A 15891-nucleotide genomic window follows, 5' to 3' on the forward strand; every position below is an offset into this window, starting at 1 on the left:
TATATATATATATATATATATATATATGTATGTATATATATATATATATACTATATACTATATAATGGCTATAGTAAAATCATTATTTATATATAATGACTTTCGGCACTTCAATTATTTATAATTAATGTTTTGCTAGTTGTTGTTATTCATAAATAATGAAAATCGCTCCATCAAGTTAAGAGACCAAACTAATTATATGTATGTAATGAAGAAATGTTGAATCATATGTTAGATAATGAATATGTATATAATTATTTTTGTTAAATAATGAAAGTACATTTGGCTCCTCAAAAATAACAGTATTGATAAACGTCACCATCAAATACTCGTATATTTAAACGTCTGCAACGCTTGTTATGATAGGTTTTTAGGTCAATGTTTAAGGGTGGTGCCAGCGTAGGGGAGGTGTCACCCCTACCCCCACCCCTCCTTGCCAGGTAGAAAAACCACAGTTCGCCGAGAGAAACCTTTTTATATATATATATATATCTCACTTTATACCATCTAGCTTTTTCTACCCTCACTCACTCGACACTGAGGAAGGACTAGTGTTGTCCGAAAGCTCTGGTTCTATTTCTGGCTGTTTACTTACGTCTACTTTTTAGCTGTTGCTTATCATTTTTGTATCTCAACTGAGATCCAGCCATTGTTTCCCACAGCATTGTTGTTTTTCAGTATTTTGCCTTTTAATATGTATATAATTATATATATATAATTATATATATATATATATATATATATATATACTCATTAGTAGACACTATAATCCATTAAATAAGCCTTTAAAACCCCTAAATTGTCTTTTTTTTCGTGGCCTATTCTCCTCACCAGAATCTTTTTCAAGCATTTTTGAGCGACACCTGACTACGCCAACTTTGCTCTCGTCGGGGACATCGCGCCCCCCCCCCTCTTTTGGGGACCTTGGAACCCCCATCGGGCAATCCTGGAGCCATCTCTAGTTAGGTGTGCTTGTTCCCAGAGTAGCGTCCACTCAATGACTGGTTATTGTTCATTATAAATGTATTTAAATATTTGTTGTACTGTACATGGAAGAGGCCAACGTAGATAGTTATTTGTATTGTATTTAAAGATTTATATCGTTACCATAGTATTATTTTTAGCTTTAAATAATGGTGTACTTTATAAAACTTACTATAAATCATCTATAATTTTGAAGGTTAATAATAATAATAATAATAATAATAATAATAATAATAATAATAATAATAAAAGCAACAATGAAAACAACGATAACAATAACGATAATGATAATGATAGTAATAGTAATTGAGTTGTAGCTCATTTCCCGCCATCTAGGAATCAAATTTTTCCCGGGGAGGACACCCAATCCTATATAGACCTATATGACATGATATGCCTATCTGTAATAAGAATGAAAACATTTATCTGAACGTTTTCAAGTTTCAAGAGGGCATAAAAATCTTGAATTTTGAAGAACTTAAGTCATTAAAAGACACTTCAGAAGTCTGGAAAGCTCATTTCCCGCCATCTATGAATAAACAATTTCCCGGGGGAGGACACACCCCCTTTCTTTTTTGAAGTTTTTTTTAGAAACTTTCTTCCCCCTCCCCCTCCCCCTTCCCCTGTAAGTTTCAACCCAGATCCGCCCCTGATCTTATTATAGGCCTATATAAAGTGAACAGCCAGAAGGAAGGCCTTACCTTGGTTTAAGCCCTTCGTCAGAGCCAAATATTAAAAAAAATATAGCCATATAAAATACCTTATTATATGATAAAATGGTGGTGATTTAGTGTTTATGGGGTTCACATTGACAGCAGGAGAGGTCACAGGTTACCCCGTCTGAGGTAATTTATCTTATAATTTATTTATATATAGAACAATATTCATTGAGGAATATACAGTGAGATGGCAAACAACAAACAGGCATCAAAACGGAAGACGAAAAGCAATACTGCTGATAATAATTTAAAGACGTAATAGTTTAAAGCTAGCATTAGCAACCTCCAATATGTTCCACTTTGATATAAGATTTTATACTATATTCTACTTTAGCTGGCGATAGTAGTTACAAAGCTGTGGGGCAATTTTCGTTACATCAGCTGTTGAGCGTTCCATATTAGCTGTGAGGCAATTTTGGTTACTACATTAGCTGTTGAGCGTTCTACATTAGCTGGGGTTGATTTTCTTTTTACTAGGCTACATAAGCTGTTGGGGTTTCTACATTAGCGGGGAGTTTTACTACATTAGCTGTGGAGTGTGCTACATTATAATAGTATTAATAGTAATAGTGATAGCAATACTATTAATAGTAATAGTAATAATAGTGATAGTAATAGAAATATAATTAACGTGATGGCGTTATTTACCCAAGATTTGTTGTTCTCTGACACTGTCGGATACAACCATACAAGCAACTTAGTATTATCGTGCCAATGACCGAGGCAATTATCGCTGTCGTCTTAACAGAGACCGTCGTCTTGTTTTGCTGATCCTTTGTCTCATTTTGTGGATCCTTTGGCTCGTATTTCGTCGATGGTATTTTTGGCTTGGGACATATTTTTGCAATATTCACATCTTTAAAAAGAAAAAAAAAAAAACAAATGTCATTCTTAATTGAACATTTTTGTAACTTAAAATTAGGTCGTTAACAATAAGCATACAATTACAAAAGTGTGTAAAATCTCGGAGATAAAACCTTCAGTGTGGTAAACCGTACTTTATATAATTGAATCCCATTGATGGGATCCATCTTGACGACTTAATAACATCTGTTGACGTCAGCATGAATAGTGGTTGAACTCTTGCGCGGTAAATTTCATAAAATTTACCCAGTATTACAAAGTTTAATTACAGTATTAGAATGCAGTAAAATGTCATTAATTGTTCTCGTTTGGCTTTTTCGTCGGTTGTAGGCCTATTCTTGGCTTGGGACATATTTTTGCAATAATATCTTTTAGAAAAAGAAGTAAATAATGTCATTTTTAATTGGATATTTTTGTAACTTAAAATTAGATCGTTAACAATAAACATAAAATTACATAAGTGTGTAAAACCTAAAGTATGGTAAAGTATACAAAAATCATGCCACGTAGTTGAATCCCATTGACGGGAACCATCTTGAAGTCTTAACAACATCTGTTGACGTCAACATGAATAGTGGTTGAAATGTTAAATCTTAAATTTCATAAACTTTACTCAGTATTACAAAGTTTAATTACAGCATTAGAATGTAATAAAATGTCATTAATTGTTCTGAAGGAAAATAAGAAGTTTATTTTGCGATTATTTTTGTTATCCTATATGTGATTTGAAGTTAACCCACTAGTTTGATGCGAGCAACCCACCCAAAATGAGTACGAGTTAAATACGAGCGCACCGAGTTGGTTACGATGACCAGGAACATTTGATCGGAACGCTCGTACCTAACTCGTACCGGTATTTAATTCGGTACAAACTCGTTACGCTGGCAATATAGCTCGTTGTAAACTAGGTGCTTGTCGTAACCAACTCCGTAAGGTCGCACCTCACTCGTAGCTAAGCCGTAGATAGCATGTATAGAGGTCCTTTACCAAGCGAATTATATGACGAGTTTTTAACTCTTAGAACTCATGCGACTCTTGGATGAAACTAAACTAGGTGGAAGAGTATTAAGTACGAGTTAGGTGGAGTACCCCGAGTAAGATGTGTATAAGAGACAGTGTGTGCTGGGCTTAAAAGTAGCAAACATTATGGTAAGCAATAGTTGTAGAACTTTATAGCCTGCATTAAAGCAGTGGAAGTTTACTGAAATAAAGGAACAACAGAAGCAAACAAATTGAACACTAATGACTACAGTATACAATTACATGACGAGAATTAAAAAAGTAGTCTATACTAAATCACTGTAACTTTTGCCAGGTAGCATCCAGTATAGTATTAACAATTTAATTGTCTTGATTTATAGCTGTGTTGGCTACACGTTATACCGTATTGTGTTACTTCAACAAATATATCGAGACAGTAACAACCACACCCATGATAATGGTTATAAAATATAGGTAGCAGCTAATTCTGCTCTCAATTAAAAAGAAAAGGAAAAAAAATCCTGTGCTATTGAGTAGGCCTAATAGTCTTTATTAGGATTTCTCTGATCCACTTGTGACCAAAACCTACCCGACGACTCGCAAATAATAGCGTCTACCTGAGAAGTTCCAAAGCAATCGGTGTTCTGCCCAGACACTTGAAATTTGTTAATCAGATTCTTGATTGTAAATGTTGTACACCCTTTATACAGGCCTATTTCTATGATAGCTGCTTGGTTAAAAACCTTGAATTTTATATCAAATTCCGCTGTGTCTAACATAATAGAGTGCACGACCACTGTCAACGCTTTGTATTCATCAAAACTGTTTATTACTGTGATGTTTCCGCCTAATTTTTCGCATTCACGCTGAGTATCAATACATGACTGCTTTGCTCCGTTCATTGGTATATATTTGAAGCAGTTTGGAGATGGATATACCACACGTGCATCGTCTATAAACAATAAGATGAAATTAAAAATCATTATTATATATTTCCTTGAGCTTTCGTTTTCGTTCCATAATTTACATTGAAAATAAAATAGAGGTAAATGAAAATTGTATTATTCACAATATTGAGATAATCTGTAATTCTTACCAAAGACCGAAATGTCTCCGTTTGGATGTTGATATTCCAAACCATTACTTCCGGGGTAAATAAGGTAACATGACGTCATACCCGAACAATTAAATCCGCTGTAATAGGAAATAATATGAAACTACTGTATATAAAGAAATATAAGCATCATAACAAAGGCTCAGGGCCGGATGCTGGAGGTAGTGTGCAGACGGTGTGATCGCTACCTCATAAAATGTATTAATAAAAATAATTTTATTGTCATTGTTTATGACTTACCGGTAAGATTTTTAAGGTGTGAGAGTGCAATTTCCAGACACCTATAGGCACATTCTCAAAACGTTTTTTTCACACACCACATGCGCGGATCCATACCTTGGCACCGTTCGCCGTAGCGAGGGTCAAGGTGAGAGATAAAATATTCTTTAAAATACGGTGATTGCAGCGTCTATTGATCTGACGAATAGTATAGGCCTGACTCTTTCAGAAATGCCACTTGCCTCAACCAAAGACAAAATATAGATAAAATATATGCAATTGTTTTCTTGCATTGTCTAAGACCCTTGAAGGTTTTTGGCAATTTCAATTCTATTCTATTATTTTACATACGAGGACCCATCTGGAATGGAATCTTCACAGACGCCTATGTGTCTACAAAACGAAAACCAAAAACCCAAAAAGCGAAGACCCATATTTTGTTTTCTCCCAATCGTGATGAAATAATGCTACTAGTGCTACTGCTGCTACTACTACTACTATAACTACCACTACCCCACTACCACCACTACCGCTACTACCACTACCACTACTACTACTACTACTACTACTACTACTACCACTAATACTACTACTACTACTACCACTACCACTACTACTACTACTACTACCACTACCACTACCACTACCAATACACCACTACCCTACTACTGCTACTGCCACTGCTAATGCTGCTTCTACTACTACACTACTGAACTACTAAACTACAAATTGCAAAACTATTATTTTATTTTATTTATTTATTTCCAAACCAACAGCGAAAAATCACCACTTACAGGATGGATATAAAAAATATAGTATAAACTCTAAAAATACGGAAAAACAAGCAGGACAATCAGAAGCAGGACAATCAAAAGCACATTCTAAACTAACAACAACCCCACCAAGAAACAAAGAATCAAGAAACAAAACACAGTTACAAGGCCAGCTTAAAACTAGACACTTTTTAACACGAGAGGTCAGAATAGTTTAAAAATGTTAAAAAAGATATCAGAATTACTATTTTCAAAAACAATACGATTGTAAGAAGGTAATATAGAAATAAAACTCGGTTTAAAAACACAAATATGACTGAAAGGAACATCAAAAACATGCAAAGACCGTAACACTCGACAATTAATATGAAGACCGAACAGACGAATAAAATTAGAACTATAGTGTGAATTAACACATTAAATTAAACAAAAATAACATATCAAACAGAAAATATCTAACAGTAGGCGGCAAGAGACAACAGGACTACCCAAAATAGTTAAAAAAAGAAGCTTAAAATAAATTTTGTTAATACGATTTAATTGAGAATTGAATGCCGAACTAAAAATAACGCAACACTACTCAAAATGTGAGGAAACTAAGGTACGATACAGTGATATGAAAGCTTTAGGACAAACATGTATAAGTGTAGTTTTGCCCTACCTGACGTGGAAATGTATTGAATACTCAGTACGTTTGAAAACAATTGCGAAAAAAATCGCAAGTTGTCCTCGGGTGGGACTTGAACCCACCTCGATCTGTCTTTCTGCTATGGTTCATTAAGTTTATCTATATAGACCTTCCTGGTCTCGGACACCAGTCTTTAATCCAACTTACTTAGCCGTGGACTCAGTTAATTCTGTAAGTTTTCGAATCTTAAAGTATTTGATTGTGTTTTGACTTAATAAAAAAAAAATACAATGTTCAATTATTTTATCATGAAATTCAAGTGATAGATCCATCTATGGTTCAAATAACTCTGTACTATGCAAGATCTATCCACAATCTATGAATGTTGTCAATTGGCCACAAAAAAACAAAATTCAATTATTCTAACAAACTTTAGGGTAAACTTGTCATTGTGACTTTAAAGACCCTGACCAACAAATTTGTTGGCATTCTTCTGGCAAAAGTACTTAACAACCACCTACTTCAGGTCGGATCTATAGATAATTTATTATCACTTTTACTGTAGGCCTAACATTACTTATACCATCATGAACTTGATTACCTTCTTCAACTTCATCACTATCACCAGCATCATCACTGACATCTGCATCATCACAATCATCAACATCATCACTAAATTCAGCTTATCACTGTCTTCAGTTACTATGGCCGTTGCTAAGGTCATTTGCTGCCACCTTGTCCTTTTAATAGGCTCCACTGGACATAAGTATCAATCTGAATCAATGCTATGGAGGAATATGGGCAGTATATTTTAGTAATAGTGAATTAAGTTCTATTAACTGTATTCCTATGACCCAATGTAATTCCGTTACCATGTAATTCCGTTACCAAATGTAATTCCGTTACCAGGTTTTCTACAAAACTAGCGAAGATCAAAGAAAACTGTTTAGTGATAATGGTAAAGGTGTATGACTAGTAAGAGAATATAAAGTAACTTGAGTTTATGGACATTAGTTTGCTCTTAGAAAAACATTAACCATTTTTTTGGTAATGGAATTACGGTGTGATACCCAATATCTGCCAACTTGCTGTGAAAATTGTAAGTGTCCGAGTCTATCTCAACATTTGGATTCTAGGGACCATTAAGTCAAATATTCAGAATAAGTATAGTCAGGAAGGGTTAAGTTAAGCATAATTGGGGATTATTTTTAAAATTAGCCGTCTTTTTGTTTTTAAATTCTGAATAATCATATACTCAGATATACCAGTGGTTTTTGAAGAATATGAATTAATAAGACTAAAATTTAACTTCGAACCAAATTTGACATATGTTTCAGCTCTGAAAATGAAACCAAGTTTAGATACAAGTGGATTAAATTTTTGGTGGTTTTGGCCTGCGGCCTTCCAATGTGGAATTGCCCCTTTTCCCCCCAGTTTTTAAATATTAAAAAATCTGTATCTCATTCACCGTTCCCCAGTTTTTCGTCAAACAGCTTTTTTGTCTAAAGCTTTGTCTACACTATCAAATTTCATGTGACAAAAAAATGTGATGTACCCATATATGGGTACGATGACGTCATATCACATATCAAATTGTATCAAATAAAGTTGAACTGATTTGAAGCTGTAATTCAACCGTTACAGCTTATTGCCCTAGGGAGCATTTAAAATAGCAACACAGAATGTTAACAGTTTAAGAATTGAATGAGAACTCTTCCTCTAGTCATGGTAGAAGCCCATTGTTAAATTTTATGTCAATATATAGCGGCTAATGTTAATAGCATCTGGGTGCTATGGCGTTCTGTGTTTTATCGTCACTAATAACATTGTAAAGGTAGATTTACACCAACTCCGAATTCGGTTCGTAGAACGTTTTCGTTCGTTTTCGTTTTCTTTACCACTGATTCAATATTCTTTTTTCGTTTCGTTAGCCATACGAACCGAATTAGGCTTTGGTGTGAATGTAGCTTAAGCCTACTTATTTTATTTACTTGATAATAAACAGCTATAATAAACAGCTGGTGAACCATTGTGCTTTTGGAAACTGTCCTACGAATAATTCGTCATACGGGATTTTGTTTTGTTCTGATCATTGTGTTTCTTTAATAACTTTTTTGACTAAAACTAAAATGTTGGTGTATCAACAGTGCTCATAAAAATAATCTGGCCCTTCAAACAAATTAATTAAGAACCAGGGACATATAATTTATCCGGCGGCTCGTGTATATAAACATATAGGCTAGACATTGTTTATTGTATTGTATAAATGCAGGCTTATACTTGTACATTTATTTAACGAAACACATCTCATTATTATAAATATTATTTTATTTAATTACAGCCATAATAATCTGTCACACTCACAATAATCGGTTTACATTATTTATCAGTGATTTTCAATATACATTTTTAATACTAACAATTATTATAGCCTTTGATTTGCAAATATAAGTTTATGAAATGATGTAATATCAAAGAGAAGCGGCAACATAACAATTTGCAGTTCAGTTTTCAACGAATTAGTGTTATCCCCGGGAGCTCACTTTTTGTATGCCAAACTTAATGGGCTTGGGGGTGCACTTTTAAGACGAGACACTTGCGCTGCCTATTTTACTGAAATTATTAGGGACTTGAGCTACCATTTATCAAAATCTTTCGGCCATGTAAACTACAAAATTAAACTTATACTTGTTCCTAATCACAAATAAGACTGCGGTTCTGTCCGTTCGCGATCTCTACTGTTCGTTGCTCTGCATCCACGGTAGGCGTAGCACAGATTTTAGCCAAAAATCTTCGCTAAAATCGAGTGAAAAATTATACTACTTTGATACGGGACGGGGCAGGGACTGTAACTACCAATTTTACTATGTATTTCCCACAATATATACTCATACTATACTGTACAGGCTCAAACTCTTCCATAAATGTTCTCACTTGTACTACCAACTTAGTCCTCAAAAATACCCCCGTAAATGCGGCACCTACACGTACAGAAATATTTAAAGGCGAGCATTCCGAGAGTGTGTTTCCTACCATGCCTATAACACACATTGATAAGCATTACTTACGGAGAACATTGTGCATCAATCATCGTTGTTTTCCAAACAAGAAGCAATATACCTTTCGCCCAATGCAGCATATTATGTCACTATTATGGAATTTCCTCCGAGCACCATAGAAATCACAAGTTGTCCGGACTGTTATATGCCGTGTCGCAGTGTAAAACACGATGGTGTCCGGGTAATATTTTAAAAGAATTATGATTCTATTAATAGACATTCATGTAATATCGGAAGTTCAGGTCAGTAATTCGTATTCCTTCTTCCGATATAATTACATCTTCTAGATTCCTGGCTGGAGTTCAAACTGTTTCGCGGCCTAAAAGAGTCGATAAAATATTTTTGCAGGTTACGCAACGTACGCAACGCAATGTAAGCAAATGCTCTTCCAGCAATTTCGTATCCCCCCTCCTGACAGAAAGTTGTATTTGCACATCTTACGTAACAAAATGAATACGGTTCCCACTTGCTGCCGCGTAAACGCAATGATTTTCACGGGAAGCTTTCAAAAGTCGTTATGAAAATATTCATTGTAGGGCTACCAATGTATTGTAGGTTGGGATTGGGTTGTGTTCTGAATATTTGTTATCGCAGGCCTGGCCGGGTTAGGTCTGTGCAGTTAATGTTTAAAGTTAATGAATTTTTGCTTTTTAGCTAAAGACTGTAATAATATGTCTACCCTGAAGAAAAATAATTATTATAAATCAACAATTATAAATTTTTCGCAGATAAAAGCCCCCAGATTAGGCCTGGTCCGTTTAAAAAATATTTTTCATATTAAATTAACTATAGAGTACGTTTTTTGCTTGATGTTTAATTACAAATTGTATGATTTTATTGGAGAAAGCGCACCTGTTTTAGCCTGTTAGCCATAGTAGCCTAGGTCAATACTAACACCGGGTATATAAAATTGATAATGGGATTGAAAAATATTAATCTTATTATTGTAGTAGTGACACTATGTCCACGTTTTAATTATTGCTGGTTATGTCATTCAGCTGGCTGCAGCTTTGTTTTGATTTCTACGATCGAACTACGATCGATAGCGACAAATAAACAGTGCCAAAAATGCTCTCATTTTGTAATAAATTGCACTATTTTGGAAACGGGGGATCGTTTTCTGGCTAAGGGGGTTCGCTGGCAAAAGGGGGGTTCGCGCGAACCCCTAAAAAACCCCCTGGCTACGGGCCTGCACTTTAAGACGAGACACTTGCGCTGCCTATTTTACCGAAATTATTAGGGACTTGAGCTACCATTTATCAAAATCTTTCGGCCATGTAAACTACAAAATTAAACTTATACTTGTTCCTAATCACAAACAAGACTGCGGCTCTGTCCGTTTGCGATCTCTACTGTTCGTTGCTCTGCATCCACGGTAGGCGTAGCACAGATTTTAGCCAAAAATCTTCGCTAAAATCGAGTGAAAAATTATGCTACTTTGATACGGGACGGGGCAGGGACTGTAACTACCAATTTTACTATGTATTTCCCACAATATATACTCATACTATACTGTACAGGCTCAAACTCTTCCATAAATGTTCTCACTTGTGCTACCAACTTAGTCCTCAAAAATACCCCCGTAAACGCGGCACCTACACGTACAGAAATATTTAAAGGCGAGCGCATGCCGAGAGTGTGTTTCCTACCATGCCTATAACACACATTGATAAGCATTACTTACGGAGAACATTATGCATCAATCATCGTTATTTTCCAAACAAGAAGCAATATACCTTTCGCCCAATGCAGCATATTGTGTCACTATTATGGAATTTCCTCGGAGCACCATAGAAATCACAAGTTGTCCAGACTGTTATATGCCGTGTCGCAGTGTAAAACACGATGGTGTCCGGGTAATATTTTAAAAGAATTATGATTCTATTAATAGAAACAAAATGAATACGGTTCCCACTTGCCGCCGCGTAAACGCAATGATTTTCACGGGAAGCTTTCAAAAGTCGTTATGAAAATATTCATTGTAGGGCTACCAATGTATTGTAGGTTGGGATTGGGTTGTGTTCTGAATATTTATTATCGCAGGCCTGGCCGGGTTAGGTCTGTGCAGTTAATGCTTTAAAGTTAATGAATTTTTGCTTTTTAGCTAAAGACTGTAATAATATGTCTACCCTGAAGAAAAATAATTATTATAAATCAACAATTATAAATTTTTCGCAGATAAAAGCCCCCAGATTAGGCCTGGTCCGTTTAAAAAATATTTTTCATATTAAATTAACTACAGAGTACGTTTTTTGCTTGATGTTTAATTACAAATTGTATGATTTTATTGGAGAAAGCGCACCTGTTTTAGCCTGTTAGCCATAGTAGCCTAGGTCAATACTAACACCGGGTATATAAAATTGATAATGGGATTGAAAAAAGGGATGTCTATTGTTTCTTTGAATTTGCACAATACATAGGAGGGCGGAGTTGTTCATTTCAGCTTTTTAAATAAACAAATAGCTTATTTAATCAATGGAAGCTTCTATCCTACCGTGCTACTAGCCGATGCCTAGCCTTAGCCTAGATCCCAGTAGAGCAGTACTTTAGGCTATTACAAAACAGTCCGAGACTCATCAAGAGGGCATGTTTACTGATCAATCAATAATACAACTGAACTGATTGTAAACCTAGTCCTAGCCTAGGCCCTATAGGCTAGGCCTAGCCTATAAAAAGAGACGAATAATGTCAGTTAATTCTGACGAAACGTAAAACATTACCAAGTATTATTTCCTTGCTAGCCTGGGCCCTGGCCTATGCTAGCTCGATTACAAAATAAATAATAAAATCGTTCGCAAATAATATTAATAGGCTACGACCCTACCCTACCTAGCAACGCTAGACCTAGGCCTAGCCCGAAAAAGTACACCGGTCCCGCCGCCAGGCAGTATCATGAGCATGTGGTGAAAACAAGGGTGAATTTTCTTCGTTGCTGGCCTTGAACCAAAAAAATCGGTTATCCTTTCTCAGCGCTTCATCTAGGCTATTTTTGGCGTGTTGCATGTCCTCGATCCCAGAGAAATGAAAAATGTCGAGCGCCCAAACTTTTGTGATGACGTCGTGCCAAAGTAAATAAATAAACTCCGGAGCACGCAATTGGTCAAATAGCCTAGGCAACAAACCTCTCATTAATATTCATTTTGAAGTGTTGCTGGTTATGTCATTCAGCTGGCTGCAGCTTTGTTTTCATTTCTACGATCGAACTACGATCGATAGCGACAAATAAACAGTGCCAAAAATGCTCTCATTTTGTAATAAATTGCACTATTTTGGAAACGGGGGATCGTTTTCTGGCTAAGGGGGTTCGCTGGCAAAAGGGGGGTTCGCTGAAAAAGGGGGGTTCGCGCGAACCCCTAAAACCCCCCCTGGCTACGGGCCTGCACTTTAAGACGAGACACTTGCGCTGCCTATTTTACTGAAATTATTAGGGACTTGAGCTACCATTTATCAAAATCTTTCGGCCATGTAAACTACAAAATTAAACTTATACTTGTTCCTAATCACAAATAAGACTGCGGTTCTGTCCGTTTGCGATCTCTACTGTTCGTTGCTCTGCATCCACGGTAGGCGTAGCACATATTTTAGCCAAAAATCTTCGCTAAAATCGAGTGAAAAATTATGCTGCTTTGATACGGGACTTGGCAGGGACTGTAACTACCAATTTTACTATGTATTTCCCACAATATATACTCATACTATACTGTACAGGCTCAAACTCTTCCATAAATGTTCTCACTTGTGCTACCAACTTAGTCCTCAAAAATACCCCCGTAAATGCGGCACCTACACGTACAGAAATATTTAAAGGCGAGCATCCCGAGAGTGTGTTTCCTACCATGCCTATAACACACATTGATAAGCATTACTTACGGAGAACATTGTGCATCAATCATCGTTATTTTCCAAACAAGAAGCAATATACCTTTCGCCCAATGCAGCATATTGTGTCACTATTATGGAATTTCTTACGAGCACCATAGAAATCACAAGTTGTCCGGACTGTTATATGCCGTGTCGCAGTGTAAAACACGATGGTGTCCGGGTAATATTTTAAAAGAATTATGATTCTATTAATAGAAACAAAATGAATACGGTTCCCACTTGCCGCCGCGTAAACGCAATGATTTTCACGGGAAGCTTTCAAAAGTCGTTATGAAAATATTCATTGTAGGGCTACCAATGTATTGTAGGTTGGGATTGGGTTGTGTTCTGAATATTTATTATCGCAGGCCTGGGCGGGTTAGGTCTGTGCAGTTAATGCTTTAAAGTTAATGAATTTTTGCTTTTTAGCTAAAGACTGTAATAATATGTCTACCCTGAAGAAAAATAATTATTATAAATCAACAATTATAAATTTTTCGCAGATAAAAGCCCCCAGATTAGGCCTGGTCAGTTTAAAAAATATTTTTCATATTAAATTAACTATAGAGTACGTTTTTTGCTTGATGTTTAATTACAAATTGTATGATTTTATTGGAGAAAGCGCACCTGTTTTAGCCTGTTAGCCATAGCCTAGGTCAATACTAACACCGGGTATATAAAATTGATAATGGGATTGAAAAATATTAATCTTATTATTGTAGTAGTGACACTATGTCCACGTTTTAATTATTGTTATTTGTTCGTTAACGTTGTTATTATATATTATTTATATTTCAATTTAATGTATTGTTTAAGTATGAATTACTATGTCCATGTTAAATTAATCTTATTAGACAGGCCTAAACCTAGTGGCATGTATTATGTACATTTTAAACTCAACTGGATAAAGTTAAAGAGTAGATTCTACTCCAATACTGCTCCGACTCCAATACTGCGACAGCTTTAACTCACTTTTTTGTGTGGCGCAGGCACTGTGTGTAGGCTTAATCATCTTGGTCTGTTCCAAAGGAATAACAACTTAATCATAATGTACAGACATGCCATGAATGAACTTATTGATCCGATTGAGGGCGTAGTTTACGTTATATGGAACACATATATTTTTTACACTCACAAAATTAAAATTTATTTCTTTGGAAGTTTTGTTGATTAAAGTCATACAGTTGTATCCAAATAGTTACAATATATCACAAGACATTGTAATATAATTAGACCCCTGTAAACTAACCTTGATGTCCCAAAGGACAACATATGACCTTTAATACAAGACCACTTTTGAAAGAAAAAAAGAAACAATTTTAAACAAATGCTCAATATTAAAATATTAACAGAAATCTTTATTTTACTTCATTATGTCATTTTGACAATGACATCTGACAATGTTTCCATAGTTTCCATAAAGCTTAATTTATTTTTAACGACAAAAGAAAAGTTAACTTTGAAAACCACCAGCAGTTTTGGTTTTTAGAGGTTTTTCACATTCAAAATTTCCGTCAGAAGAAATAAATCACATGTGGGTCAATTCCATAACTTGTAAAGTAACCGTCGGATACCTTGATACAAATTTAAAAATTAGATTTCTTTTCTGATCTTATTTTTAATCATCTTCGATTTTTTTCTGACTTAAACATATGTTGACATTAATAAATAGGCCAGTCAGTTTAATAGCCGCTGCTGCTTCACATTCGGATCCATTCCTAGTTCAGTTGTTAGTGGTTTAAATATAAATATATATTTAGTAATCTGCTATGTATTTGCGTGAATCCAATGCTACAGAAGAAGAGACCGAAACAGGCCGTAGTTTTTAATAAACTTTTATTCAACGACTCAATAACAATAAACACACGTCTTTACTCAATGACAGCCGGGATCCAAGAACTAGGATACACGTAGGCCACCATGTTAGTGCCTCATTACATGTGCACGCGATATACAATCGCTGCGCACATACGCATCACACTCTGTAGTACAGGAACTACTACGCGAAGTAAGTAGGACTACACTACATGATCTAAAATAAAATACAAATATTAATGGCATTGCTTTTACCAGATTTAATTTAACGATTATTACAATTACTAATCCTGCTACCTGAAAAAAAAAATCTTTAAAAAAACTAAAGCCATATTGTCTACACCAAACATTTAACCTAGACACGATTACGACACGACAACAACACGATACAGATGCGCGCGCAGTGTTGAAGAATACAAAATACGCGATGATATATCGTCGTTGTGGTGTCGTAATCGTTTCTAGTGTAACTGTGGCCTTAGGCCTATCTGTTAACACAAGTCTACTGACCACTCCTCTGTAGATAATCTAGTTCAGCTTTCTTTTTATGCAGTGTGCTTCGCCTCCTCTTTCTGAACTCTCGGTGGTCACGAATATATTTTCATAATGTATATCGACGACAAAGTCAGGTGAATTTTTTACGTTTTAGGTGGTGGTCTGCGTCTTAATGGCGTAATGGTTGGGAACTGCCTGATCACTACTGTATTCATAGTGAATTATTGCGTGTGAAGGCATAATCACATGTAGAGCCTAAGTATATAGTGCCTTTATGTGAGTTTTTATTATTATAGCCCTAAAAGTAATTGATGGTGTGATTAGGTGAATTAAATTGTGCACTGGGCAGTTGAGTTTGTACCTTAATACTTCTATATAT

The 15891-nt window shown here is 35.4% G+C and overlaps 1 protein-coding gene across 6 annotated transcripts in view; it reads right to left on the reverse strand.

The window, feature by feature from the left end:
* Positions 1 to 1626: 1626 nt before the first annotated feature.
* The window catches only part of LOC117107037, a 33047-nt gene continuing 18782 nt past the window's right edge, over positions 1627 to 15891 (reverse strand). The window contains exons 1-4 of one of the 6 annotated variants that reach the window (XM_033248559.1): positions 13212 to 13537; positions 4645 to 4742; positions 4138 to 4500; positions 1627 to 2559 (exon numbers count right to left, since the gene is read on the reverse strand). In XM_033248559.1, the coding sequence (XP_033104450.1) occupies positions 2348 to 2559; positions 4138 to 4500; positions 4645 to 4742; positions 13212 to 13282 (744 nt within the window). In that variant the 5' untranslated portion in view covers positions 13283 to 13537 and the 3' untranslated portion in view covers positions 1627 to 2347. Of the gene's footprint in view, positions 2560 to 4137; positions 4501 to 4644; positions 4743 to 4902; positions 5493 to 9350; positions 10315 to 11025; positions 11675 to 13211; positions 13538 to 15891 lie in introns of those variants that run through there. The other 5 variants (XM_033248560.1, XM_033248562.1, XM_033248558.1 and 2 more) reach the window with 5 other exon arrangements.

This window comes from Anneissia japonica, unplaced genomic scaffold (assembly GCF_011630105.1).
Source record: "Anneissia japonica isolate Jap-2015-1 unplaced genomic scaffold, ASM1163010v1 scaffold9291_len582782_cov165, whole genome shotgun sequence".
Lineage (NCBI taxonomy): Eukaryota > Metazoa > Echinodermata > Crinoidea > Comatulida > Comatulidae > Anneissia > Anneissia japonica.